At 46.5% G+C, this 23,956-nt stretch overlaps 1 protein-coding gene across 4 annotated transcripts in view; it reads left to right on the forward strand.

The window, feature by feature from the left end:
- The first annotated feature begins 400 nt into the window (after nucleotides 1-400).
- KMT2A (lysine methyltransferase 2A) overlaps nucleotides 401-23,956 on the forward strand; it is a 40,117-nt gene continuing 16,561 nt past the window's right edge. Inside the window, exons 1-19 of one of the 4 annotated variants that reach the window (XM_071449636.1) lie at nucleotides 401-765; nucleotides 7,692-7,761; nucleotides 8,792-11,457; nucleotides 12,721-12,898; nucleotides 13,253-13,487; nucleotides 14,541-14,605; nucleotides 15,132-15,503; nucleotides 16,119-16,192; nucleotides 16,806-16,934; nucleotides 17,787-17,900; nucleotides 18,963-19,109; nucleotides 19,363-19,455; nucleotides 20,243-20,363; nucleotides 20,554-20,667; nucleotides 21,006-21,190; nucleotides 21,747-21,920; nucleotides 22,720-22,830; nucleotides 23,080-23,153; nucleotides 23,631-23,824. In XM_071449636.1, the coding sequence (XP_071305737.1) occupies nucleotides 427-765; nucleotides 7,692-7,761; nucleotides 8,792-11,457; nucleotides 12,721-12,898; nucleotides 13,253-13,487; nucleotides 14,541-14,605; nucleotides 15,132-15,503; nucleotides 16,119-16,192; nucleotides 16,806-16,934; nucleotides 17,787-17,900; nucleotides 18,963-19,109; nucleotides 19,363-19,455; nucleotides 20,243-20,363; nucleotides 20,554-20,667; nucleotides 21,006-21,190; nucleotides 21,747-21,920; nucleotides 22,720-22,830; nucleotides 23,080-23,153; nucleotides 23,631-23,824 (5,455 nt within the window). In that variant the 5' untranslated portion in view covers nucleotides 401-426. Of the gene's footprint in view, nucleotides 766-7,691; nucleotides 7,762-8,152; nucleotides 8,244-8,791; nucleotides 11,458-12,720; nucleotides 12,899-13,252; nucleotides 13,488-14,540; nucleotides 14,606-15,131; nucleotides 15,504-16,118; nucleotides 16,193-16,805; nucleotides 16,935-17,786; nucleotides 17,901-18,962; nucleotides 19,110-19,359; nucleotides 19,456-20,242; nucleotides 20,364-20,553; nucleotides 20,668-21,005; nucleotides 21,191-21,746; nucleotides 21,921-22,719; nucleotides 22,831-23,079; nucleotides 23,154-23,630; nucleotides 23,825-23,956 lie in introns of those variants that run through there. The other 3 variants (XM_071449634.1, XM_071449635.1, XM_071449637.1) reach the window with 3 other exon arrangements.

The raw sequence follows: 23,956 nt of genomic DNA on the forward strand, positions 1-23,956 counted from the left end.
CCGCCTATGCCGTATGCGCGGTCCGGGGCGCGGGGCTCCCGCTCCCGCTCGGCATCGCTGCCGGGGTTATGAGGGCTGCCAGCGGCCCGTGTATGCGGCAGGCAGGTTCCGGGGCCGGCTCGCCAGCAGCCCTGCGCCTGTATGGCGCTGCGAGCTATGAGGGGCCGCGGCGGCCCGAGGCTGCGCTATCCAGGGCGGGGGGCTGCACTGGGGCTCAGGCCTGGGGCTCTGCATATCGCCCAGCGTTATCCCGAGCTAGCACTGATCGAGCATGGCTTATTCATGTGCCGGGGCGGCGGGATGGCGGAGCCCCACAACCTGCATGGCACCCGTTGTTATGCAGCGCCTCCACGGGCCGGCGAAGCGCTATGCAGGGCGCGGGGTGCGGCCCGGCCCCGCTCTCTGGCTCGTCGCCTCTCAGTAAAGATGGCGCACAGCGGTCGGTGGCGCTTCCCCGCCCGGCCCGGCAGCGGCGGCTGGGGCCGCCGGGGCCCGGGGGGGTCCCGCCTACGGGTGCCGGCCGTGCATAGCCTGCGGCCCGCCGAACCTGCGGCGGCGCCGGCGACGGCGGGCGAGGGCGAGCGCGGCGGCCCGTGCTCCGGCGGGGCGGCGGGAAGCGGCGGAGGCGGGGCAGCGCCGGGCCCCGGCGGCCCCGCGGCCGCGGCCGGTCCCGGCTTCGACGCGGCGCTCCAGGTCTCGGCCACCATCGGCATCAACCTGCGGCGGTTCCGAGCGGCCTGCGGCACCGAGGCGGGCAGCGGAGAGGTGAGAGGGGCGGCGGGGCGGGGGCGGGGGGGCGCGGCGGGCGGGCGGGTCCCGGGCGCAGCATCCTCGACGCCCCGGCGGCGGCGGCCCGAACACACCCGGGCGCACCCACCCAGCCCTGGCCGCACAGCCCGCCCGTCGCCGGACACACCTCCCGCGCCCCGCACAAAGGGCGCGCCCGGCGGGGGGGGCCGTGGGGGGGGGTGGCGGGACCCGGCGGGCGGGACCCGGTGCCGGTCCGTGTCCGGCCGCCCTCGCGGTCCCTCCCCGCGCACGCGACTTGCCGCCGGTGCGTCCTCCCTGCCGCCGCCTCCATTATCCGGTTCCCGCCGCTCCCGCGCCCGCGGCGGGGCGGGATGCGGTGCGCGCAGCCCGCTGCCGGGAGCGAGGTAGGATGGATGAGCCGGGGGCCTCCCGGTGCGCCCGGTGCCGAGGATGCTCGGCGGGGTGACGCGTCCTTCCCCGGGCGCGGGGGCTCGAGGGGGCTGGGCTGCCGGCCCCTCCTGCGGGCCCGGCGGTGGGTGTCGCGCACCAGCCCTCCCCCTTCTTCTTCTCCTCCTCCTCCTCCTCGTCGTCCTCCTCTTCCTCCCTTTCGCCGCTGAGGATGCCCCGGGCGGAGCTTGGGGCGGCGGGCCCGTTGCGAGAGGCCGTTCCCCGGTACTAGGAGAGCTGGTGCTCCTTTTTTTCTTCTTTTTTTTTTTTTTTTCTTTTTTTTTGAGTTGCTGTTCTTCCTCCCTTCATTTTTTTTTAAGCCTTTCTAAGGCAGCCGGAGTGGGCGTGCGACAACAACCCACCTATTGACAGAACAGGGAAGACATGATGGGGGTGTGTTACTACGAGCTGCAGCGTTGCTTTCCCCCAGTTGTTTTGCATCACTCCTTAGCGGCATCCTTGCGCCGGCAAGAGAATTCCCCAGGTCTTTTGTACCAGGAGGGATTTATTACAGATTTTTGAACGGCCAGCTCTGTCTCCTCTTCTCCAGGCAGGTTGTCAGCTGTAGGGTAGGTGAATGTATCTTTGTATTTTGTCTGTATAAAGACCAGTTGGTTTCCTTTCCCATGACTGGCCGTAGCAGAGTTCATTAAAACATACATGAAAATACAGTTTTCTTGTGTCTTTCTGGCCTGGTTTTGGCATTTTCTGTTGGGTGCCATAAAGTGGAGCTCTTGGCTCATGGCTGAGCTGGAGGAGTTCCTTGCCTGTAGAGTGGCAGTTCCCGCGGGCTGCGATGCTGGAGCAGCTGGGTTGTGTTTGCAGGAGCAGAGCTGAGCGTGGGGACGCTCCTGCCCTCACCTGTGCAGACTTTGGGGTGTGAGTTGCACTGCTCTCATTAACACCATCATCTCAGGGGCTGCACTTTGGGATACTTCTCTTCTTTGTTGTTTGCAGTAGACGTGGCTTGATGGAATTCATGGAGTGCCCTGGGAAGCAGTTAATATCTCACCAGTGCTAGTTCAGGGAGAGAAATGACTTGAGATCTGGCTAACCAAGCTGACAACAGAGTTAATAACCCAGGAGGTTTTTCATGTTGGGGGAGGCAAGTTGCTTTGTTTCTTTTCCTTTTCTTTATTTTTTTTTTCTAAGATGACATTGGGCTGTGGTTTGTTTAATTCCAGTTGTCTTCAAGTATATTTTTGCATCTCAAAAAAGCCCTAAAACATCTTTGAGACATCTTTTTGAGTTTAGCCTTTAGGGTATTTTTGCTTTAAAGTAAAATAGCTTGAATGCATTGTAGGTGTGGCAGCTGATTAACGCAGGGTCTCCTCGATTTTAAGAATTCTACTTATTACATGGCTTTTCTACTTAGCTGCTAATAGCTTTTCTCTAATAGCATTGCATACAGTAGAAAGTAGTGATAAACACTGATTTGTGGCTTGACGTTTGTAGCGCAGTTTTGTCTGTCCACTCATGAGCCAGGCAGGGGCAGACCCCAGGTGTTTCCCCTCTCTCTGGATTTACAGCTTGCTGGTACTCTTGGGCATACTCAGAGGAGATCCTCACAAACATTCAGGTTGAGTTAACTCACCCGCTTGGTTCCTTTCCTTTGGTGATGCTCAAGAAACACAACATTTTTGCCTCAAAGGACATAGTTCTCCTGGCTGGTGACTTGTGCACTTGTCTTAGTCCTAGTGAAGATTACAGTCCTCAGAGGCTGCCTTTTTCTGTCCTGCAGTACAAATTCTCTGTGGAGGGGGTGAGGGCGTGACAAGGGCTCTGGCACATGTAAGCAGCCAGCACATGGATGCTGCCTGTGGTCTCTCCAGAGGAGAGGGCAGTGTGTGCCGTGCAGGAGCAGTGCAGTTTCTGGTACCCGTGGGGTGGCTGCTCTGGGGGAGGTGCTCTTCTAGAAGGGGGCTTCCAGAAGACCCCTCCATATTAGGGCTCACCATGGCCTCTCAGTCACTGCCTGGTGCTCTTGCTGTCCTTTTCCACAAGGTTGAGTGAGGGTCCTTCCTGAGCCAAGCCAGGTACAGTATTCAACTGAGTTGCCGTTATTCCTCATCAGGAGTAAACCCTGAGCACTTGTTTTGAGGAGCCAGTGGCAATCAGAGGAAGAAGTTGTGTTACCTTTTTATTTACAACTTCTGCTCCACGTGCTTATTTTTTTTCTACCTCGTTCTTGTCTGCACTTGTGTAGATACCTGTTGAAATTGGGTATTACCACCAAGTTAGATGCAGGAATAATGTTGTCCAGAATAAGTATTTGACTTAGTCTTTTCCTTGTCTCCTTGACAGTTTCGTAGTACATAGCAAACTGCGTTTCTCATTTAAAAAATACCTGAATTCTGGGGTGTCAGGGCATTCTCCTCAGATTCAGGTCACTTTGTACAAAGCCTGTCTTCTGCTGCAGCTCAGTCTTGCACTGAGTTATCTCGAAACCATCTCACATTAAAGGAGCCACATTCTGATACTTAATTTTAACACCAGAAGAATTGCTGGGGGACTTTTTGCACGGTGAAGCTGTAACTGGTTGAACAGTAGCATTTGTACTGTGTACTAACCTTTCAGCTTGGTGTGAGTGGCACTGTAGGAACAAGAAAAATATGATTGCATTTTCTTGGTTCATTATGTCAATATTTGGTATAAAAGAAGCATAAAAGTAGTTGTTAAATATCTGCTCTGCCTGTCAGTTTAGAGCTTCCTGCCCATCTATGACGGGGATTGAAGCTTTGGGATCTAAAAGTTGAGAATGCACTGGATGCATGCTGACAGTTACCTCCATAAATCTGTATTGGCTGAAAGTTGCAGAAGTTTGGCAGTTGGATGTGGTGGTGATGGTGGTGTCCCTGGTAGCACTTCCATGATTATACCTGGGGCATAATGTTTTGTGAGGTGACTGTTGGAGTTGTGGACGTTTGCCGATGCCTGGAATGTTTGGAAATGGTACCAGATCCATGTTCTGGGGGTAAGGATTAGCTTCCATACTGCTGCCAGGGTCATGCCTGAGCTGGAAGTACAGATAATTTCTTCTGTTTGCCTCAAAATTTCCTCAGGTAGTGTTAGGTTGAATGGTCTCTCCAGACTGCTCAAGTGTTTAATGTGTGATTTGGAGGTGTCGAGCCGTTCCTGCCACGGGTGAGGTGGTCACTGCACATGCACGGGGAGGGGACTGCTGTAGGTATTGATGTCTGACAAGAGACACATGGTGAGTGAGGATGATGCAGGTCATGGCCCAAGAGATGGAGGCTCCTTCGTGCACTTTCCCTTCCTGAACATTCGGGTGCTGCTTTGTCAGATGCGTGAAAATAAATGTTTCTGTTTCTGTGGTTTGGTCAGCTTTGTTCAGTGCTCCAAACCCTCAGAGGAGCAGTTTTGGGAAGTTTGTTAGGAATTTGGGAAACTTTTCAAATTTCCCAAATTTGGTGATGTGGCTCGTCCCACTGGCACCAGCAGTGGGCAGGTAAGGCAATTTCAGAACAGCAGCTGTGCACTGGTGAGTTTGTTCCAGGGGCTTTTGGACATTGTGCTTCCTTCAGCTGGAAAGCTCCTGGGACAGACTGGCAACAGTGCTTGACCACGCACTTCTGTATTGGCACCTGAGTGCTGAACTGCAGGTTTCACAGCACCATGTTGCAGGAAACAGGTAACTCCTCAAGTTAGTGGTTCATCACTTCTCAGGGATGCCACAAAATTCCCAGAGCAGGGTTAGCTGTTCCCCCCAAGCTGAGCTACAGAGCACAGTTTGACTTTAGGAATATATGTTTAGGAAAGAAAGATGAGTTTACCACCACAAAATATTTTTTTAATGCATCCATATTGCAATTGTGGAGCTTTTCTCTCACCATCTGAAAGCTTGATCTTTGTAGGTAGTGGTTTGACCAACTCTCTTCCTTGGAAGTGGTATTATTGAGAGCTTGTTGTGACCAGAATGAGAGTGTTTCAGGTGTTATAATAAGCATTCCTCTGTATTCAGATTGGAAAGCATAAATCAGAATTTCTCATCCAGGTTGGAACCAGGACTCTGGCAAAACAGATCTGTATTCTCAGTAACCCACTTGAGATAGACCCACCCTGAGCCTCAGCCCCATAAAGAGCAATATATTCTTTCTAATTCAAAAAAACTGGACTCTGGAAGCTGCAGCCCTAATCACCATTGTGTTGCCATGGGTGATGCCTGCAGCAGTGCAGTTTGGGGGTTGTCATGTGGAGGTGACCAGGCCAAGAGCAGCTGTGGGATCTCAAGACGTTCTCTGTAGGTCAGTGCTGCTCCCAGGTGAAGCCCCAGCAAAGTCCATGCAACACTCCTGGTCAAAGCTTTAGCTGAATGAAACAATGGAAGGACAAATGTCCCCTCATGTGACTTGGTGCATAACGATCCCTCCAAGTGCTCAGCTGTTTATTATTGAAGTTGCACAACAAGTAGTGGCTTGGGAAGCATCTCCCTGAACTCCCAGTAGACTCTGCTCTGCTCCAACACCCGCTGTTTGTCTCAGGGTTACTACCTGCCAGCCTCCAAGGGTGTTTACTCTGCTGAAAGCAGAGGAGTCTGGTAGATGTTGTGCTGCAGTCACTAAGCAGGCATCTGAATGAGCTTCTAAAAATAGCTTATCCCTTTCCAAGAAAGTGAGGTGCTGTCTAACTTGGGCCAAACCCAGGATGGGGAATGGGAAGGACAGCATTCGTCAGGTGACTCTATTGTAAAATGAACTTTTTCAGGTGATGATTGGAGCAGCTGCATTGCTGGTCTAGAGCCCCATGCAACTTCACAGATCCATAGTGGTATGGTTTACACTGTTATTCCTCAGACAGAGATCAGAACATCAGTTAGTGCCTGCAGGATAGTTTCTCCTTTGAAGGTGGATTTTCCTGTGAGATCTTTAACTGGAAATTCTTTGAAAAGTAATATTGCTCAAGAGCATTGTGACAGACATTTGCTTGCAACTTCTCTGTTCTTCACTAGCTGGGTTACTTCAGGAAAAGCCATTCTTTATCTGTGCACAACTCTGAAGTTGAACCCAGTTGGGATAGTGTAATGTTTGAATGGGAAATGTATGTGCTACCCACAGAGAGATCATCCCATGCCTGCTTGGTTAGTCTTCATGTCTGGCACGAGGCAAGCCTTCCCTCATCCTTTAATTTATAATCCTGAGTGGCCTTTTTTGCATTACATTATTCTTTTTCAGGTAAATGAGGCCATGTTCAAAATCTTCATGGTTTTTAATCACTCTCCATCTGTCATGACATTTCTGAAAAACTGGAGGGAGGCTGTTCCTGCCTAGTTTGCCTCAAAGCTGCATTTTGGCGTGTGATGGCCAACTGAACGGTTTAGCCTGGCAAATGCTGAGTGATACTTAGTGGCTTTTTTCATCATCTCTGACAGGTCACAGGGTTGCTTTCTCAGGTAGTGATAGGGACCATTCTGAGGTGACCAATACACTCAGGAATGCCACTGAACACACAAGCACAAGTAACATATTGTGGTTGTAAATGAAGCGGAAGTGATTGTTTTGTGGAAGGAGCCTTTTTGCTGTAGATGCTTCTGGTGACTGGTTGGTAAGAAATGGAAAAAATTATCATTTCCAGGCTATTGGACCAAAGCCAGTATTAATGTTAGAAACATTACATTTTATTTAGCCAGTATTAATGTTGGAAACATTACTTTATCTTACATTGGCAAAGTAAGATAACAGAGCTCAGTTTGAAAATAATGCAAATTGTAATCATGGATTGACAGGAGATTGTCAAATATATGGCAAATACTGATTTAGTAGCCAGAGGTACAATAATAATGATGACTTTAGGACCCAAATAACAAAATGAAGAAAAGATCTGTAGCAGCCACAGGAACTTGGAGGCCAGTGCAAGTCAGGAAATCGCACAGGGTGAGCAGCTGATCCCTCAGTGTTTCTAAACCTGACTGTTCTTAGGTATTTGTTATTTCTCATGCCTTCTCTGGGTTTCAGGCCACATCTGTCTCTGCTGACAGCTTCTCCCTCTGTCAGGGCTGGGGACCCCTTCCCTGCCCACGCCCAGGCCGGCGGTGCTGCAGCACCCAGCGATGTTTACATCCTGCTGTGCCCACGTGCTCTGGAGCGGAGGCAGGCGTGTTGCTGATCCGCAGCGTGGGAGCAGTGCTGGGCACTCCCACTGCTCCTGCTCTGCTGGCAGTGCTGCAGGACTGAAGTTTAGTTTCTCCCTTTCTGGGAATGGCCTTCAGGGGTGCTCTGTGATGCAAGGTGTCTCAGGCAGAAGCAGTGTCTTCTGGCATAATTTAACTTATTTTATGTTACTTTATCATTGCTTTTTCTGGATTTCTTGTCATCTCTGCTGCAAGTTGTATTTATTTTTTAGCAATTCTTTGTTAAAAGAGGAAATGCCAGTATCTTTTTTGGGTAAGGAGAATCCTCTTGTGCTTCATTCACAGTGGAGTTCATTTCAACATTAATATCCATGTCCTCAAACTTCCATCTGCTCTCTCATTGCAGGATGAACAGTTTTTAGGTTTTGGTTCAGATGAAGAAGTCAAAGTACGAAGTCCCACCAGGTCCCCCACAGGTAAGTTCAAGTTGCAGGATTGGGTGTTGACTTTCTGTTTTCTTTTGTGATGATTTTGCTGTGCCTCTCCTGTTTGTTCCATCAAATCTCATCCAGCATAAATGTCACACCAGTCTTTAGATTCAATGCAGTTAGTTTTGGATTCTCTATGTCTGATCTGTAAAGGAGCAGGGAAAGTTTGAGTAAAAGAGTTATACTGATGAAACCAGTATTTGAAACCTCATGTCAGTGTTCTGGAGAGGCAGCTATTTAAAAAGTAAGTGTCTGAACTGGTTTGACTATTTTAGTATCTTTCAGTAGACTCCTTTCTGCCTGTGTTGTCAATAAATGCTCTCACCAGAGCGCTCTGCTCTTCCACCATAATCATCTGCTCAGCTTGGCTTCAACAGCAAACTGTGGTGGAGTGCCTTGCTAGTGCAAGGGAAGATCCAGAACTGAAATATCTGGACTTGGTGAGAGTGCAGTGAAATGCATTGGTCAAGGTGGGTAATCAAGTCTTGTGCTTGATGGCTCCAAGTCAGTGCTGAGTATTAACTATGTCTCAAAGCTAAAACCAGTTTTTAGTAAATTGTCTTGTATCAGCCTTGTGTAGGTTGTTTTTGCTCTCTCGACCTCTCCCTTAGCAGTGCAGATGGATGGCACTCGAAAGGAAGAATTTTTTTTTCTTTCAACTGGCTGTGAGCTGCTTTAAAAAAAAAAAAAAATTCATGTGTTTAAAAGGTACCATGTGCCCTTGAGAATTATTGCTCCCTCCCAGCATGAAGTTGGTGCTGGGCTTGTGCAATATGTAATTGTTGGGAAAAGACTAGCTTGCATTTTTAAACAAGTTATCTGTGTGGTATTTTATGTTGGGAAGGTATTCTATACATGTAGTGCCAAAACTATTTTTATTTGTTGATTTTCTGAAATGTTTTGGCAACGTATGGGCAGCATGAATGATACTGAGTAAATACTTGTTTGACCTGGGTAATGCTCATCCCACACTTGGAGAAATTTAATATGTTCCCTGCATTCTCTGTTTCCCTCTCAGTTAAATCTAGTCCACGGAAACCTCGCGGGAGGCCCCGGAGCAGTTCTGACCGAAGTTCAGCTGTACTGTCAGACTCTTCATCAGTGTGTTCCCCTTCAAGCAAGTCTGAAACCACATCCATGGAGAAAGTAAAGAAGAAGGAGTCGAAGAGTGGGGAAAAAAGACGAGGAAGACCTCCAGCACTTACAAGTGTGAAGTTCAAATTGTCACAGGAGAAGGACACATCGGACATTCAGAAGGGCAGCAAAGAAGAAAAAGAGAGTCTGAAAAAAATCAAAAGATCACCATCCACTACATTTCAGCAAGCAACTAAAATCAAGAAATTAAGAACTAGTAAGCTTTCCCCACTGAAATCTAAATTTAAGCCTGGGGCAAAACTTCAGATTGGGAGGAAGAGCGTTCAGATCGTGCGCAGAAGAGGCAGGCCACCGTCCTCTGAACGTTTAAAGACTTCCTCAACTTTGGTCATAAACTCACAGCTGGAGAAGCCCCAGAGGATTCGCAAAGAAAAGGATGGCACACCGCCTCTCACAAAGGAGGAGAAGGCTGCTGTCAGACAGAGTCCACGCAGGATTAAGCCTGTCAGGATTATACCTTCCACCAAAAGGACGGATGCTGCGATTGCTAAGCAACTCTTGCAGAGGGCTAAAAAGGGAGCACAAAAAAAGATTGAGAAAGAAGCAGCCAAACTGCAGGGCAGGATGGGGAGAACACAGCTCAAAAATATTCGACAGTTCATCATGCCGGTCGTGAGTGCAATCTCATCACGGATTATCAAAACACCCAAACGGTTTATTGAGGATGAAGACTACGATCCTCCTATTAAAATATCCAGACTAGAATCCACACCAAACAGCAGGTTCAGCACTACATCTTGTGGCTCCAGTGAAAAGTCCAGCGCCGCTTCTCAACATTCATCTCAGATGTCTTCAGATTCCTCACGGTCCAGCAGCCCCAGCGTGGATACATCTACAGACTCCCAGGCTTCTGAGGAGATTCAGATGCTTTCTGAGGAGCGAAGCAATACTCCAGAAGTTCACACTCCCCTGCCTGTTTCTCAGTCCCCTGAAAATGATAATGGTGATAGGAGAAATAGAAGGTTTTCGATAACAGAAAGAAGTTTTGGCCAGAGGACTGCAAAAAAGCTGTCAGCCTTACCAAGCATGCCACAGCAGCAGTCCTCCTCCTCTCCTCCTCCCCCTTTGCTCACTCCCCCCCCACCACTGCAGCCTGCTTCAAGCATCTCAGACCATACCCCTTGGCTTATGCCTCCAACCATACCGTTAGCCTCACCCTTTCTTCCTGCTTCTGCTGCACCGATGCAAGAGAAACGAAAGTCAATTCTGCGAGAGCCAACATTTAGGTGGACCTCCCTGAAACATTCCAGGTCAGAGCCACAGTACTTCTCATCAGCAAAATATGCCAAAGAGGGTCTTATTCGCAAACCGATATTTGATAACTTCAGACCCCCGCCGCTAACACCGGAGGACGTTGGCTTTGCCTCTAGCTTCTCAACACCAGGTGCGACAGCTCCCACGCGGCTCTTTTCACTTCACTCTGGAGCCAGGTTTGATATGCACAAGAGAAGTCCTCTGCTGCGAGCACCTCGATTCACACCAAGTGAGGCCCACTCTCGCATCTTCGAGTCTGTGACCTTGCCCTCGTCAGTTGGCCGCGCCACCACAGGCACCTCTGCCACAGGCACGTCCTCTCGGCGGCGCAAGAGGAAAGCGTTCAGCCCCATCCGATCTGAACCCAGATCTCCTTCACACTCCATGAGGACGAGGAGCGGAAGGCTTAGTACCTCTGACCTGACAACTCTCACTCCACAGTCTTCTGTCTCTTCCTCTTTAACTAGTATTTCAGTTAGTTCTCTTGCCACTAGTGCCTTAAATTCAACTTTTACTTTTCCCTCCCATTCCCTATCACAGTCTGGGGAATCAGCAGAAAGAAGCCAGAGACCAAGGAAGCAGATGAATGCTCCAGCAGATCCTTTCTCATCTGGTAGCCCTACTCCTCTCTTCCCCTGGTTCACGTCAAGTCCCCAGACAGAGAGAGGTAAAAACAAGGACAGGGCAGCAGAAGAGCTCTCCAAAGATAAAGATGCTGACAAAGCCCTGGAGAAGGACAAAAGCAGAGAGAAAGACAGAGAGAGAGAAAAGGAGAACAAACGGGAGTCAAAGAAAGAGAAAAGGAGAAAAGGGTCAGAAGTACAGAACAGCACTGCTTTGTTTCCTGTAGGTAAAATGCCCAAAGAAAAAGCCAGCGAAGACGCTGCAGCATCATCATCTGCCAAAAAAACTGCCGGGCGGAAGAAGTCTACAGCAGCAGATCCCACGGGAGAGGTTTCCACTGCTGCTCTGGTAGATACAACAGCTGTCAAAACCAAAACATCCAAGAAAGGTAGAGGGGGGCTGGACAAATCAGACCTGGATCTCAGCCCCACTGTGCCATCTTTGGAGAAGGAAAAAGCTCTCCGTCTTTCTGCTCCTTCATCAAGCACTGTTAAACATTCTGCTTCCTCCATCAGTTCTATGTTGGCTCAAGCAGACAAACTGCCAATGACTGACAAGAGGGTAGCTAGTCTTCTGAAAAAGGCAAAAGCCCAGCTGTACAAGATTGAGAAGAGCAAGTCCCTCAAACAAGCAGATCAGCCAAAAGCACAGGTACTCCTTTTTCCAAGTTGGATTTTTTGCTAGAGTGCATCTTACTTTGAACTTGTCCTGAAAGTCACGAATAGCTTTTGTATACTGAGCGTGAAGAATTAATGTGCCAAGCTAAGCAGCTGTTAGTGCAACAGATGGCAAACGACCCAAAGCCAAGAAGCCCTGGGCAGAAGCTGAGGGGAAGAGGGAGCTGCTGCGTAGTCAGCTCAGAGGGGAGCTGCATGCATTTTGGAGACCAGTACAGCATAGCTGCTTACTGGGTTTCTCTGAACAAATATAAGTAAAGCCATCATCTAGAGCAGTACTCACTCTGAAAAGTGCAGTTCCAGCAAAATGCAGTGTCTGTCTTGGTCTCAGGGTTTCTTGGGGGCCCTCCTCAAGTATAAAGTTGGCTTCTGAAGGAAAGTTGTTTCTTGATCTTTCTGGTTTTTGGCTTTATGCAGTGATCTCTCACTTGTAGGAGGGAGGAAGATCCATTGGAACTTTTCATCTGATTTGGGGAACCGCTTCCTACCACTTTGCTCTTTTCCCTCTTCCCCACCCCAAAACCACCCTTTTCTGCAGTCCTCTTTACCTGCCAGAAAGGGTGGTGAGATATATTTTCAGGGAATACTTTTTATTTAAACTTTTACTTTTTGTAACAGCACTAGTGTTGAAAATCGCTAGTACGTATTTCAAATAGAGAAGCCTCCAGCTGTTTGTTTCTGAAATGAAGATGCCCATGCATCTGTGTGACTGGCCTGGTGTAGCAGAAGCCCAGATTCTCACAGTTGCTTATTTGGGGATAGGTATTTCAGTGGGATATATTCCAGAATCTTACCAAAACATGGAAAATTGCACTAAAATGCTCAATTTGTTTAGTATCTCAGTAAACCCAAACCCCTTATCTGAAACATCAGCAGCTGCAAAGCTCTCAAACAGCCTCATCTGCTATTGGCTTCTGTTGGATCAATCAGCACCAAATGCTGCTCCAATTCCAGTGGACTCTGATTTTTTTAATGTCAGTGCCTTGATAATGTGGCTTCATGAGCAGTAGTGGATGGAGACTTACCTTGTAATTCCAGTTGAGTCAAAACTCTTGTTCTCTTGCATTTATCCTTTCTTGGATAACTGAGGCTTAGAAGGCCAAGTCTGTTTTTATCCTGATTTTTACAATCTGCAGGCTAAGATATAATTTGCTTAGAAGTCTCTATGGCATGTTTCTCAGTCTCATTTTGGTAACTTTCTTAGGAATACTGTCTGCTCTCGTGTTCTGAAATCTAGGGGCAAGAGAGTGATTCATCAGAAACGTCAGTCCGAGGACCACGAATCAAACACGTTTGCAGGAGAGCAGCTGTCGCGCTGGGCCGCAAGCGAGCGGTGTTTCCTGATGACATGCCCACTCTGAGTGCCTTACCATGGGAAGAGCGGGAGAAGATACTGTCTTCCATGGGGAATGATGGTGAGTTAGGATTTCTGGTTTTCATCTGCGGGCCCATACAAAGTCAGCTTCTGGTGACTGCTTTAAATGAGGACTTCAAGTGATTAACAAGGGAAAGTACGTTAAAGAGCTCTGGGCTCTCTATTACAGTGCCACTCAAACAGGGTTAATCCTTTAAGCTATCGGGAATTGTGTTAAATGTGTGCGTTTTGCACCAAACCTGTGTTCTGCCAAGGGGCGTGTGTGCATATACATGTGTATGCACACAATCTCATGTGGCTCTGCAGATGAACTTAGGCTTCATGGGCTAAATTAGACACTCCTGAATTATTCTTTGACATCAGAAAATTCACATTAGAAATGTTCTTTTGGTAGATAAATCATCGATAGCTGGCTCAGAAGAGGCTGAACCTGTTGCTCCACCCATCAAGCCCATTAAGCCGGTCACCAGAAACAAGGCCCAGCAAGAGCCTCCGGTGAAGAAGGGCCGGCGCTCCAGGCGCTGTGGGCAGTGTTCAGGCTGCCAGGTTCCAGAGGACTGTGGGGTCTGCACTAACTGTCTAGACAAACCCAAGTTTGGTGGGCGCAATATAAAGAAGCAGTGCTGCAAGTAAGTGTGTCTGAGAAGCTGTTGAGCTAATCCCTGCTCTGAGTGGGTGGGATAAGTGTACCCACGGTCTGGGCCAGGAGCAGCAGATTTGCACTGTGTCATGGGCTTGGACTGAGCTTGACCTGGTCTGAAGCTTGATCAAAGGAAGGGACTGTAAACAGTTTGAGAGTCAAGACCACAATTCAAGGTGCAGTAGTTATGAGCTCTTTCTCTGGAGTTCAATTCTAGTTTATTCTCCTCAGTTTGATGGGAGTGGCAGAGTATTGAGGATTGCTCGGTGTAAGATCTGTGGCTTTTGTTAGGCAGCACAGGATTTTGCAAGGAAGGCAATATGCACATAAATACTTATCACTTATTCTCCTAGACTGCATTCATGAAGAGCTTGTGTTTTCAAGCTGATTTTTATTTAGCTTATGTACACTTTGTATATCAAAGGGTTAGGGTTAGGGTCTCTGGATCCTAACCATGGATCACAGGTGTGTCTGGATATCATTAAGAAATACCACTCCTCCATGATTTCTTCTGTCCTTTTTTATACATATCACTTAGACTGAACCTTTTTCTTTTTTAATTGCGGTATTAAATTGATTTTACCAGACTAGATAAACTGTCTGAAAAGGCAGCAGCTAAAGTGGCACCAGTAGATTGTTGTGGTATAAAAGCTATTTATAAGCTTTGCTGTGAGAATTGCTGTGTGAGAACACTCTGCAGACTGGAAGGAGTCTTGCTCTCAGTAGTTTTGCCCAGGCTTTGGGCTGGGTTTCAGAGCCATGGGCCCTGCTACAGGAATGGAGGCAGAAACAAAGCCTGGCCCAGTCTACAGAAGACATTTTATGCCAAGAATAAGACAAATAGAGAATAAAATTAAATAAAGTTAGCAAAAATTTTGGTCCCCTAACCCAGTCCCATGCTAAGAGTACTTGGTTTTGTCTGAACAAAAGTAGTGTATGTATTGATAATGTTCTTTTCAGTTTTTGATGTTGAGTATTTACAGACTGCCCTCTTGATGTCTGTATCTTTGTTCTGATTTCATGACATGTTGTTTCTTTTTAGAATGAGGAAATGTCAGAATCTACAGTGGATGCCTTCAAAAGCTTATCTCCAGAAGCAAGCTAAAGGTAGGCTAAAAGACTTGCCTTGAGTATAGGACAAGACAGAAGTTGTTCTTTTCAGAGGTTTTGCTCTCTGTGCTGTTTTAGCTACACTGAGCTTATAAACATTATTCTGCTGGGAGCCAGCCTGCCTGCACTGTTGGTGGCAGGTGCAAGGGGCAGGAGAGATGTGAGTACTGACAGACATTGCACATGCCAGTGTCTTTCAGCACTGGCCGGGTGCTGGCTGGACTGGTTTGTTTCCTTCCTTTTGCTTCCTTTTCCTTCCTCACAAAGCCTGCTCTCTGCTCTGAATCTGTGTTACTGCAGGAAGGTGTTGCTTATTGCTGTTGCAGAATAGGGACCCTAAGTGCGAGAGAACATAGATTGAAGTACAAACCAAGTTTATTTTTTGAGTACAGTTTTTTCTTTGGCATGACAGAATGACAAAGTTCTGAATCAAAGTGTCTGTATCCTTGTTTCAAGAGAGCAGAAAATCATTTGAAGTCACACTGTTTTTTTGTGTTGCTTTATCTGTGTTTCTTTTTCTTAGCTGCAAAAAAGAAAGAGAAGAAATCCAAGACAAATGAGAAGAAAGAAAGCCATTCTGGAAAAAACCAGTTGGACTCTGGACAGAAACAAACTCCTCAGGCTGTTGTACCAAGAGAAGACAATTCTGGGAAGAAGAGCAGTGAGCCTGCCCGTAAGCCTGTTGAGGAAAAGCATGAGGATGGGAATTCCTCCGTTCCTGTGTCAGAGCCCAAACAGGTCCCTGTGTCTGGTACCAGAAAGACTGGCAAGCAGATGTCCCAGCCAGTCCAGCTCCCTCCTCCTCAGCCACCAAGCTCAGGACCTTTGAAAAAAGAAGCACCTAAACCTAGCACTTCTGAGCCCAAGAAAAAGCAGACTCCCCAGCCAGAAATAGGTAAATGGGACTATTTATCCTCAATACGTTTGAGTCATGTTAAGTAACAATACTGCTAAAAGCTGGTGCATTTTAAACCCGATGAATGCTTTATGGTGTGTTGAAATCTCAGCAGATTATTTTGGAAATTTTGCTTAGAACTGGCTTCCTTTTTCTTGAGTCACAGTGTATGTTAGGGCAGGGAGAAAGATGGCTATCCTGGTTGGGACTCCTGAGTTGTATAGTCGTGGCAGTCTTGAAGTGTATTTTCAGAATTGTTAAGTCTGTCAACTTCCCATTCTGAATGTGAAACCAGGAGGATGTAATCTTTTATACAAAAGTATAGTCCACTATTGTATGTAGTGCAGAGCAGTGTGAACAGTCACCAGCCAGGCAGCTCTGGGATTTCTGTGGCTTTGCACTCACAATGCTCCAGATTGTGTGCAGAGCAAACTCTTCTTCTAGTCTTGCCTCAAAGAAACTGCTCATAGCTGGGGAGGTGCAGCCACAGAAGAGGGTGGAAAAGTTCTAGTCTAAAACTCATCGCACATTACCCAGCTGATTTTTTTCCCTTTTCTTCTCTACAGGTGGCTGTTAGTTACTTGAAATACTCATAATTTTTCCCCCCCTTCCTAGGCACAGAACAAAGCAAACAGAAAAAAATTGCTCCCCGTCCAACTTTCCCTGTGAAACAGAAACCAAAAGAAAAGGTGAATACTGTTTTTTATACAGTCAGTAAAATCTCAAGCACCTGGAACTTCTGTCTGGAAAGTAGAACCATCTTGCTTAAGCATTTGCAGATTTTTTTTATTTGGTTCTTAAAGATGTTAGGCTTTCCCTTGTGGCAGTATGTGGATAGCAAAAACCATGGCCTATGCCTAAGATTCAGTTTAGATGTTACTTTGGTATCTAAGATTTGTGTGTTGGAGGGTGGAGGCTAGCTTTTCCCTAAAAAATGCAACTACTTTAGTCTCAGAAATAGCTCAATCATGGAAAAAAAGAATTGTCCTAAGTAAACCTGAAGGAGAAGTGAGTAGAGCCTGTTTATACCCAGAGTTGCCCCACTGCATCCAAACACCAACCCATGCTTTGATAAAAGAACAATGTGATGGTAAAGCACATGGAATTAGGAGTGAACTTGCATATGGAATGCTCTTAGGGAATGGTTTGTAGAATGGTCATTTCCCTGCAGCTTTGTAATACTTGCTAATTTTGTGCTGGTTTGGGGGTTTGTCTGTAAATGATTTATGGTATTGGATGTAACTGCTGATTGAGTTCTAACGTCCAGAGTTGGGATTAATGCAGGCTCCTTTGCTTGACCAGGAAAAGCCCCCTCCTCTAAGCAAGCCAGAGAGCAGCACACTGAACTTGCTCAGCACTCTGACTAACGGCAGCAGTTCCAAGCAAAAGCCACCTACAGATGGAGTCCACAGAATCCGAGTGGATTTCAAGGTAGAGGACAAAATGTTTTAAGTATTTGAATGTCCGCTGGCTTTCAGACACTGGAACTAGAGTCCCCTGAAAGTGCTGGCAATAACTGCTGAGTTTGTGTGTCTGGTACCTTTCGAAGGGAACCGCCAAAATAGGAGCCTCATGACAAGTCACTTGGTTGATTTTTAAAAGCTTGTTATGCCTTTTTTTTCTTATAATTAGAGTACTGGATGAAGAGACACTTAAAGCTTTAAAACCTTAACTGTCAATGTGTGAGGATGAGCAAGAATTTGAGGTTTATGAAGAATGATTCCATTAAGATGGAACTTTAAAACCTTACCACAACTTGAGCCAACAAGATTTGGGGAAAATGTTAGTAACTTGTAATTCACAACGTTTGGGGTATATCTGGGGTTTTAAAATGATAATTCATGTACATTTTTGAACAGTGTTGAAATAATAATAAAATATTTTCCTAATAATTTTTCAGTTCATCTATAAGTGTTGATACTGGAGATCATAGTGGGATCTCATAAGTGTTTTATACAAATATGGAGCTTTAATAAAGTATAATTCTTCTGAAATTTCACTTCTAGTAATACTTGTGCAATTGTGAAAAGCCTCGTCCTGTTCCTTAGGTTTGCTTTCCCTAGAAGGAAGGCTCTAGCATGCCACTGAGTGCTCTCGGCATGAACAGCGCCGAGGTGTGACTCTCCCAGAATACACTGTAAAGTAGACTGAGGTAGACATTGAAATTATATCAGTTTGAGGCATCTTAATCACAGGCCCCTGAACTGAACAGTGGCGGGAGCGTTTTGTAGTGATGTTGTGTTGCCTTGTTCTGCATGGTGATGTGTCCTTTTGTACTTTCAGGAGGACTGTGAAGTGGAGAATGTTTGGGAGATGGGTGGGTTAGGCATCGTCACCTCGGTACCTATTACTCCCAGGGTGGTGTGTTTTCTCTGTGCCAGCAGTGGACATGTGGAGGTAAAGCATTGTGTTCTGCTGTTGATGACTTAATTACAGCACTGTATTGTTACAAAAATAAATAAATAAAAATTATAATGACCTTAATCCAGAAGAAATCAAAATAATACCGGTAAATCTGTCCTTGCTAGAAATTGTCCCAAGATAATAAAGTGCAAGGTATTTAAAATCAGTTTGGGAACTCACATCTGATATAAAGCAAGAGTTTTTCTCTCTTTTAACTTGAAATAAAAAAGACTCCCCAATGGTGCTGACAGGTTTTAGACAGCCTTGACTTTTCCAGGTGTGTCCATACCTGCCAAGAGGTGTAAGCTGTTACAGAAACATAACTGGAAAGGTTCTGATGCTGCCTAAAGAGCTGGATTGAGATGTGTTAAATGCATTTCCAGGTTTAGCTAGGTGCCTTCTCGGCATCTTCAGACCAGCTGACCTGGGTGCTATTGCTCTGGGAGGGCCTGGGTTCTGATGAGTGGACAGGGGAAGAGGGGGTTAAGTTCTGGATGTGGACATCAATGCACTTGAGGTCCATGAAGGCCCTGTGGGCCATGGAGCCATCCCCTTCTTAGTCAGGGGCCCCCAGGGGACAAACGATTCCCACGTCCCCTGTGAGCCTGCAGTGTCTGTGCTCTGAGGATGATTGTTTTTCTGATATGACCACTCTTGTACAGGATACAGAGAAACTAGAAGAGCTTTGTAATGGCGAAGTGGGCTGAGCGGAGGGAGAGAGACTCTCTTTGCTCTGCATGTCCCTGCTTCATGCTCCAAGTGTGTCTTCTGGTGTATCTGGCTTGTAGTACAGGGAGGAAGTGAGGGAGGGAGATCCTGAAGAGCCCTATAGGCCTTTATCAATGCTCAAAGCACTTAGTTAACAGGTACCAGACTCCTGGTGGCTGTGAGGTGTCCAGTTGCTATTTAGATTACCTGAAATACAGAGTTTCCCTCCTAAAATCTTGTTCTGTCAGTTGTAAAGCAGAATTCAAAATAGTTCAGAGCACAAGCGGGCTGGTTTGGGAACTTGGAGCAGTTCCTGCTTTGCTAAAACCTGCCTCTCCCCCCTTGCAGTTTGTATATTGCCAGGTCTGCTGTGAGCCCTTCCACAAGTTCTGCCTGGAGGAGAGTGAGCGGCCCCAGGAGGATCAGCTGGAGAACTGGTGCTGCCGTCGCTGCAAGTTCTGCCACGTCTGTGGGAGACAGCACCAGGCCACCAAGGTACCCCCAAACTCTGGGAGACCCAGCAGCACCCCCACTGCTCCCAGGGCTCCTCTGGTCCAGAGGTTGGCCAGCAAGCATGTGCCAGGAGCAGAGCCTCTGTGCGCTGGGGAGGAGGCCTCTTGAGTTGCTCCATTGCAGCTTCCTTCTCATGACCTGAATGGGGGTCCAGTAAAAAATTTAAAAGTCCAGAATTTTGCATCCCTTTGCAGGGTGTCTGTACCAATGATTTTTTCCCTTATTCCTGTAGCAGTTGCTGGAGTGTAACAAGTGCCGAAACAGCTATCACCCTGAGTGCCTGGGCCCAAACTACCCAACAAAACCCACCAAGAAAAAGAAAGTTTGGGTAAGGGATTTTGATTTATTTTTTGGATAATTCATTTGTTGACTGACAGCAATGCCATGGAGCAGAGCTCTGCAGGTGATTTGCTCTGATGCAGTTCCTCATCTCTTCAAGGCAAGGTGCCTATTGCCTCAGAAGGTACATTTGGAAATACTGAGGTGGCTGGTTGATAAGATGTTCTGAGAAAGCAGAATTGTTAGAGAGATTACCCCTTTTTTCAGTTGTAGTAAGTCATAAGATCACAGTAAGTTTTTTGGTCATAGTCCCATAACATGGAAGAAGGTCTTTAAAATGGAAGTGTTTGGTAACAAACCTGTTGATACCAGTATTGAGAGACAATTTGGAGTAATTTGCTAATTTGTGTCTTTCAAGCTTTTGTTCTAAGTGCCTGTAGTGTATTTGCTAAGACTTTGTGTATGTGTTTCCTTCTACAATGTACAGAGTTTAAAAACTGTTAAAATAGGACTGTATATTTTAGATCAGAAGAAATGCCACAACTACGTCTGTTTTAGGCGAGGGAAAGGTGATATTTTCTTTAGTGCAAATATGGAGGACAAAAAAACTATACTGTGATTTAGTTTAGTTTTTTTTCTTGTTGTATTATCAACATCTTACCATGGAAGGAAGTGAGCTCAGTTTTCTTCAGTGAAAGTTTCAGCATTTAAAACTCCTTGTTCTGTTGGGTAACATCTCTGCACTCATGAAATAATAAAAATTATGAAATGTGTGGAAAGCACAGAAACTGCTGGATAAAAGCAAGTAATTCTTGCCAAATGAATTCTTTTTCCAGATATGTACCAAATGTGTTCGCTGCAAGAGCTGTGGATCAACAACACCGGGCAAAGGATGGGATGCACAGTGGTCTCATGACTTCTCCCTGTGTCATGATTGTGCCAAACTCTTTGCTAAAGGTACATATGGTTGTGATTCTTTACAGCAGGAGCTTCCTCAGCTGCTTGGGTTCGAATCAGCCACTGTGAGTGGGCAGGGGGCTGGCAAGGCACCTGAGCTTGGCATGGTCCAGGCAGCAGTGCAGGCTGGTTGTGGTCGAGCCTGAAAGTGCACGTAACAGTTCAGACTTCTATAAGTTTTTGTTTGCAGGAAACTTTTGTCCTCTCTGTGACAAATGCTACGATGATGATGACTACGAGAGCAAGATGATGCAGTGTGGGAAATGTGACCGCTGGGTCCACTCCAAGTGTGAAAACCTGTCTGGTAAGGAAATGCTCGTCCCCTCAGTACTGAAGAACATGACGCAGTGATTAGACCAAAGCAATCAAGTCTTGGACCTTTCTATTAGAGTGCTACTTTAACACACTCGCCTCTTGTGACCTACCTGAAAAATGCCTGTGGAGTAACAACAGATAAACCAGTGCTAATACCAATGATATCCTGAAAGCACAGGATCCTCAAAGGCAGTGTCCCTCAATTAGCTGTACAAGCGGCTTTTGTTACATGAAAAGTCTCAGGCAGTAGGTGCAGGGCAGGGATTTTTTCCCTGTATCCTTCAGTAAAGCAATTCAGATGGTTATCCTATCTTCTTTTGTCTCCAGATGAAATGTATGAGATACTCTCCAACTTGCCCGAGAGCGTGGCATACACCTGCATTAACTGTACAGAGCAGCATCCTGCAGAATGGCGTCTGGCACTGGAAAAGGAGCTGCAGATTTCCTTGAAGCAGGTTTTAACAGCCCTGTTGAATTCCAGAACCACCAGCCACTTACTGCGGTATCGACAGGTAAGCTGGAGCCTGTGCCCTGTTACTCTGGCATTCAGCTGAGTTGTTGAGGTGTTGCTGTGCTTCATCCTGCAGAATTGTCTGCATCATACTTGGAACAGCATGTGCTGTGGTTTAGTTATATTTTTTCTTTCTTTTGATGATTCCTTTGGAAGCAGAGAAGTGGGTATCTGTGATACAACTTGGAAGCTGAAAGAAAAATAGGGTAAAGTTCTTCAAGGAATAGGAGGATTTAGCCCTGTGATGATGAAGGTGCTTTTCTGACAAAAGAACAGGATCTTTGTCTTGAAATATACGCTCAGAAATAAGACTTCTGAGCAATGAGTTTGATCCTTTTGGTTGATGGTTCTGTCCTGCTGTGCACCTTGCAGGTCTCAGCAGAAAGCTGGTTAAGAGCTTTTCTTTGTTGCCCCTACATTTTGGACAGAAATTCAGGCCTCCTTTCTTTCACATTAGCAAGAGTCTTTGGACCAATAAATGGGTTTGGGAGGGTATAATCAGGAGCAGCTGCATTTCAATAGTTAACATCCCTCTGTCTTATTGCTGGTGTTCACAGGCAGCAAAACCGCCTGATTTGAATCCTGAGACAGAAGAGAGTATCCCATCCAGAAGCTCTCCTGAGGGTCCCGATCCTCCTGTCCTAACAGAAGTCAGTAAACAGGAGGAGCAGCAACCTCTGGATCTGGAAGGAGTGAAAAGAAAAATGGATCAAGGAAGTTACATTTCTGTGGTATGTCAAAGTTGTCGTGCTCCACTCTATTACTAGACGCTCTGAATTGCTTTATCACATATGGTGTTCATAACTGAGCACCTTAAGCCTTTACTTTAGGAACAAGGAAGCAGGTTATTGTGCTGCTAAAAATAGTTCTGGCTGGCACCAGTTTATATTGGTCCAGACACAAGTAATTGACGCTTTTGTGGGGCTCTCTGTAGCCAGCAGTGACTTGGTCAGACCCCAGTTTGCTGTTAGTCAGACATTTATGTAAATAAGTGTTCAGGTAATCCTGAACATGAAAATTCTGACTGAAGGTCTGGCCAAATTGCCCTGATGCAGTTGGTTAGCTGGAAATTAAGGATTCATGGGCAGAGGGGTGATCTCTTCCAGGGTCATTTACAAAAAATGCTAGTGTTGACCAAATAAATTCTCTTTGCATACACCAGCCTTTTCCTTTTTTTTTTTCCTAGAGAATTTGTAATCTTGAGGAGCACTGTATATTGCAAAGTGCTTGGCAAATGTTGTGGTGCCAGATTTTGACCAAATCCTCATGAGACAGCTAGTTTAGCGGATTTAAAACCAGTCAGCTGAAGTGAACGGCTGTGGGTGTAGCAGCTGTGCCAGCCAGTTTACAAATTTAGAGGTCTTCTTGCTTCATCACAGCCAAATTCCCTTTCTGCTTTTAAGTTGATGCTCTGGTTCAATCTTACAGTCATCTGAATGTTCACTTGAACATTGTCTTCAAAAATTAGTGGGTGGTATAGCTGGGCAAAAGACAATCCTGTTAATGTGAAGTTTTGTGGATTTCTTACAGTTGGATTTTAGTGATGACATCGTGAAGATAATTCAAGCAGCCATTAATGCCGATGGTGGGCAGCCAGAGATTAAGAAAGCCAACAGCATGGTCAAGTCCTTCTTTATTCGGGTGAGCTGGCCTACAGTTACTTTGAAAAAATCTGCTTGGTATCCTATCCCTGCTTGTTGATGTTGGAGTCTAAAGGGCCACCACATTTAGCCTTGCTTGGGTGTTTCCAGGAATAAAATAATACATTGTCAGAGTTGTTAATGTTAATGAAATGTTACTAGTTGTGCTTTTACAGTACATCTTGGCTGAACATCTTTGAAGTTTTTGATATGTTGTCTAACTTTTCTAATGGGATGTTTTTTCCTTTAGCAAATGGAGCGTGTTTTTCCATGGTTCAGTGTAAAAAAGTCCAGATTTTGGGAGCCAAATAAAGTAACAAGCAAGTAAGTAATTGTTCTGTATCCAACTGCGACGCCCTGCCGTTTGCCAGCTGGCCAAGCAAAACGTATTGAAAGAGCCTGTTTGCGGGGTTGGAATTTCTGGTTTTCCTTTTTTTGTTTCCTTTTTTTTTTCCTAAGAAGTTTCGCAGTAATCCCATTCCCGTGTTTTGTACACACTTCTTTGTTTTAAGCAGAGTAAGCAAAATTCTTAATTAGAACTAGGTGTACTGTGTGTTGGCTTGTCAGTCCTGACCTTCCTTCCCTCTCCTTCTCGCATCCCCATTTGGGGTAGCCCTCCTGCATCTGTTACCCTTCAAAGATGCAGACAGCCACATCACAACCCTTAGAATGTGACTGGTGGGGAACATATGTGGGCTGTAGGTGATTAATGGAGTTGTTGCTGGGGGGTGGATGTCAGCTAGGCAGGGCGCAGGAGCCTCGGTGCAGCCAGGTGTGACACTGACTCCTTGCTCCTCTCAGCAGTGGTATGTTGCCAAATGCGGTGCTGCCCCCATCGCTCGACCATAATTATGCTCAGTGGCAGGAGCGTGAAGAGAACAACCGCACTGAACAGCCCCCTCTGATGAAGAAAATCATTCCAGCTCCAAAACTCAGAGGGCCTGGAGAGCCAGATTCACCAACTCCTCTACATCCTCCTACACCTCCCATCTCTGGTAAGAGAACTGATGTCAGGACTGCCAATCCCAAACCCAGAAGTACAGCTGTCTTGGAGACCTCTGTGACCTGAAATCATTCAGAGGCAGTAACATATGAGATGTTTCTGAGCCGAGCTTGGACCCAAGAAT

Source organism: Agelaius tricolor, unplaced genomic scaffold (genome assembly GCF_023055355.1).
Source record: "Agelaius tricolor isolate 1412-34295 unplaced genomic scaffold, bAgeTri1.0.p SCAF_29, whole genome shotgun sequence".
Classification (NCBI taxonomy): Eukaryota; Metazoa; Chordata; class Aves; order Passeriformes; family Icteridae; genus Agelaius; species Agelaius tricolor.